The following is a 4,398-nucleotide window of genomic DNA, read 5'->3' as shown; positions in this document are numbered from 1 at the left end:
GGGGGGGGGGGGGGGGGGGTCCCCAATATAGAAAAAGGAAAACGCTGGATGCAGAGGTTTATCGATCGATTCATGCCTTTGATGTCTCCACAACATCAAATTCCCATGAAGAGATCGATGAACCGCTGCCTCCAGCGACTCCCCGTTCCTCGGGTTCCCAACCCCAAAGAGTCAACGGAAAACTTCATGGAAAAAACAGAACAAAAAAAAAATCTGAATCAAGCAACGCAAATCACAGATCTGAGAAGTCGGCAATAACACAACCGAAGGAAACCAAAAGTGAATCGTTAGCTCAATCTCCATTGCCTAAACTCAAAGGACAGTATACACACACACACACACAGAGGCGACGAAGAGACATATACCCAGAAGCGCTCATGCGCTCATACATGAATATAGAGGCGTGCATACAAACATGCATGTACGAATAACTGGAGGTGGAATCATCGGGGACTTTCAAGAGAATTAAAAAAAAAAGCACGAATCCAAAAAAAAAACCCGAAAAGAGCAAGAAAGTTTGAACCAGGAATCTGATGAGTCACGTTTCCCCTTTACCGTACATCTCTCTCTCCTTTGAATCCTCACGGCAGACATAGTGGATGGATGATCCAGCGACAAATGGCAGTTTCTAAAATAGTTGTTCGTAACTTCGTATTCCGTGCTGAAAATAATGATGTATTTTTTTTTTTTGATAATCCAAAATAATGATGTATTATTATTATTGTTATTGTTGTGGTTATTATTAATGACCCAAACTAGAGGAACAAAATAATCCCATATCTTAGCAATCGGATTCAGATTTAGAATTATTAGTTTTATATTTCGAATTTTAAAATTTTAAAATTTTTCCTTTTTTTTGCTAATTGGTGACCCAGAAATAAGCTTTGCAAAAATTACTCCAATTTTGAAAATTGCAAAATATCTCTAATATTTATAGAAGTTGCCAAATTAATTTTTTTCAATCAAAACTCGGATTCAAAAATCCAAAAACTGCGATATCCAAAACCGAAAGCTCACATGGACCAAATCTTAAAATTTAGTATCGAAATCATTCCAACCCTAAAAGATTAATCCGTAGTATCCAACCAGTCGGACATTTTTTCTTACTTCAATTTAAAAAAGACTCGAAATCTTAAAAACAAAAACTTAAAAGCTATAGCTCTTGTTGAGAAGGGCACTCCGGCCTGAATTTGTTGAGTCATAGCTTTCACCGCTTCTCTGTGTTTGCAAACTCGATACATTTTCTTCAAACGGGCTAATGGTAATGCCGTGAAGAAGAAGAAGAAGATTTCTTGCTGCTAAGGTGATGCTTTGAATGCTTCTTCTTATCCCGCCTCTTTCTTCTTGATCTTGCTCTGTGTCTATCCCGACTGCTGTAATCGTCGCTCGAATCTTCTTCACTCTCCGAACCACTGCTGCTATCCCGTTTCGAACGCTTTCTCCTTCTCCGTCTCCTCCTTTCTTCCCCTGAAGTTTCACTGCTCCACCTATCTCGAGATTTCTCTCTCCTGTTCCTTCTCTTTTGTTCTTCTTCATGCGCTACCCCGTCTTCTTCTTCCGACGTTTTTCTCAACCTGGGGTTATCATTTTGGTTCTCAAACGATTGTACTCCCTCTGGTTTACCCTTCCAGGTCTTTTCTTCTTCCACCATTTGCTTGGCAGGATTTGATCTTTCTGGGAATGCTGTAGCAGCATCAGGGGGAACTTCAAGACCTAGCTCTTTACCTAATGATTCTAGAAAGTCGCCCGCAATTAGACGGTTCAATGTCTTGGCCGCTGCTTCATTATTCTTCTCCTTCTCCTCTTGCCTCTTTGTACTCATTTCTGCTGCTTCTGCTTTAGCTTCTTCTTCATCTTCAGAATCATCGGAGAAAATGGCCTTCAAAAAGTAAAAACATAGTTGTGTGTTATCCAACGGCTTGAGAATTTCCATCGCATTAATCAATCACACACAAACACTCTGGCTGTTACCTTGTAGAGGTCGACAGGTCTCTCCACATTTTCCACTTCCACCTCAATTTCGGGTTCTTTAGCAGCCGAGCCTCTGTTTGATTCTTTCACATTGGGGGCTTGGTGGTGCCCATAAAGGCTTTCTCCCAAACTAGATTCAGCCTTCACATTATCCGGTAAGAAAACCAGAGATTCCATTTTGCTTTTCGGTCGTGGAGCAGGTGGCGGCTGCCAAAAAAGGTAGGAAAAACATGTTTTTTTTTAAAAAACATGGGGAATATGTTATTTATAATTTGGAAAGCAACAACTCTCTCCTAATTTATTTTTATCTGGAACCAGATTTAATGTACATCTAATCATATGCTTTAAACAGCAAGTGCATCTCGTCATTATACGCCCATTCCTATTTCTAAATGAAAGAACGGGTAAAAGGAAAACTTACTGCAGGAGCTATTCATGATCCACAGATTGCAGTAAATTCAGTTTGATGTTAAGAGGATAAAGCTAGGGTTTCTAGCCCTTCATCAAATACCTTTTTGACGTTAAACAGCATATGAGAGATGACAGGAATAGACGAAGCAAGAACCGGTTGTATACCTTTCCCATGTAAGGATCGGGGAGATCAAAACGTTTGCACAAAAGAGGTGCCGGACGCCAGTGGAACTCTTCTCTTTTGGGGTACATCTTCTTTAACTTTGTATCATCAGTCTCAGCATCTTTACCTCTCTGTGAATTACAACTTTTACGTATAAGCATCAAAACTAAGAAACCCAAAAAAGAAAGAGAGAGAGAATGAGGGTTTCAGGAAACATGCCTCGACCCCACCAGAAGTGAACTGAAGCGCTCCAGCCAGAAAGTCGAGCGGTCGTTCGGTAGCAGGTTTGTATACCTTCCCTTTCTCAAGTGCCTCTGCTGCAGCCTCAAAATCCAATCTTTCAAGGGCCCGAGCAGCATCTGACATACTGTTGACTCTGCTGGAATCTGTTGAACGCAGGCCTCCTTGGTACTTCTCCTTGAGAAACTGCTCAAATCTTTCTTGTTTTGCAGGATCATCTTTAAAGGGTTTCACGGCTTCCACAGCCTCTTGCTATTTTAAAGGAAACAGAGAGAGGAAGAAGAGGACATAAGTTAGCAATTTCAGTTTTAAGTGGAATTACTTCTTTGAAATACACCTACATATTTAATGTCAAGTTAGATTTTAGACAAGTAACTTACAGAAGACTCTGGTTTGGTAAATGTGTCGGAGAGGTTCGACGGGAATTTGAAGGAACCTCCTCCTGAAGAAGCAAAGGCACTTGCATCTCTCGAACTTCTTCTCTCCAAAGGCTTTTCCCCTAGTATTCTACCACGTGTCTCAGCGGTAATTTTCTGCATACTCTGAGATGACTTGCCGTCCAATGGCAGCTTATTTCCAGCGCTACGCTTTTGATGCTCCTCCCACAGCCTTCTTGCATAGTAGTCATGACCATTTCCTCCCCGTAGAAAATCAAACAATGGATTCGATCGGTTCTTCTCACTAGAAAGATCCTCGAAAAGTTTCCCACAACGGGAAACAAGAGTTGCGAACCCCTCGATCAAGAGTTTCAAATTATTATCTTCAGGAGGAGGAACAGCAGGAGGAGCAGAAAGAGCTGCTTTAATGTCGGTCTCAAGAGGACCATGAAATTTATGGCGAGGCACATAGTCCTTGGGAATTTTGGGAGGATCAAATCTGGAATAATACACATACCACAATAATATGGGTTAGAACAGCCATTTACACAAAAAAAAAGTAAATAAACGGCATAGAAGTTCTGATTAAGGGGTTATTCATAGCACCCCTGGAGATGAAAATCTATTCATGTTGATAAAGGGCATTGTATAATATATACACATGTTACATCCATTTGAGTTACCTCTCCACAATGTAGTCGGAACTCGAAGCAACTCTGAAACCTGGCAGGGCATCATGCTCTTTTGAAGTTAACCTCAGCCTATTTTCAGTGCTATGTCTTGACGGCCCCTCCTCTTCTTCCACATACGTCTCCTCGAAATCAATACCTGAATGCAAAAAAATGAACTGGAGATTGATAAATATAACTATAACAGAATTCAGAAAACAGATGATTAATAAATCTAAAAAAACTAGCACTTTAGAAAGTATAAAACTAATTCTTTGAATATTTCTACCAATGCTATCAAACACTAGTTCTTTTTCCATTTTGAGTTCTTTTTTCCCCTACACATGAATGTTGCAATTTAATCACAAGAAACAACATTTTGTTCTTCCTGTAGGTCTGGAGAATTCGTAGCCAATAGAAGAAACGTACATATGTACTGACAAAACAACACAATCAAGATTAGGGAGGGACCTAATCAATGTGTCCTCACCAGCATAGATATCTTCGTCCTCGATATCAAGCTCCTCAAGCGCTCCGATTCCAAAACCCGGAGCAATTTTTCCTGCTG

The 4,398-nt window shown here is 40.4% G+C and overlaps 1 protein-coding gene across 1 annotated transcript in view; it reads right to left on the bottom strand.

Moving 5' to 3' along the window:
• Window positions 1-1,002: 1,002 nt before the first annotated feature.
• Window positions 1,003-4,398, bottom strand: part of LOC104819385 (G patch domain-containing protein TGH) — a 7,049-nt gene continuing 3,653 nt past the window's right edge. The window contains exons 10-16 of the mRNA XM_010549422.2: window positions 4,321-4,395; window positions 3,846-3,990; window positions 3,166-3,661; window positions 2,765-3,037; window positions 2,548-2,676; window positions 1,972-2,178; window positions 1,003-1,879 (exon numbers count right to left, since the gene is read on the bottom strand). Of these exons, the coding sequence (XP_010547724.1) occupies window positions 1,256-1,879; window positions 1,972-2,178; window positions 2,548-2,676; window positions 2,765-3,037; window positions 3,166-3,661; window positions 3,846-3,990; window positions 4,321-4,395 (1,949 nt within the window). The 3' untranslated portion in view covers window positions 1,003-1,255. The remainder of the gene's footprint in view (window positions 1,880-1,971; window positions 2,179-2,547; window positions 2,677-2,764; window positions 3,038-3,165; window positions 3,662-3,845; window positions 3,991-4,320; window positions 4,396-4,398) is intronic.

The sequence above is a fragment of the Tarenaya hassleriana genome, unplaced genomic scaffold (assembly GCF_000463585.1).
Source record: "Tarenaya hassleriana unplaced genomic scaffold, ASM46358v1 Cleome3, whole genome shotgun sequence".
NCBI classification, from domain to species: Eukaryota; Viridiplantae; Streptophyta; class Magnoliopsida; order Brassicales; family Cleomaceae; genus Tarenaya; species Tarenaya hassleriana.
This window is presented reverse-complemented; position numbering and strand designations above follow the sequence as displayed.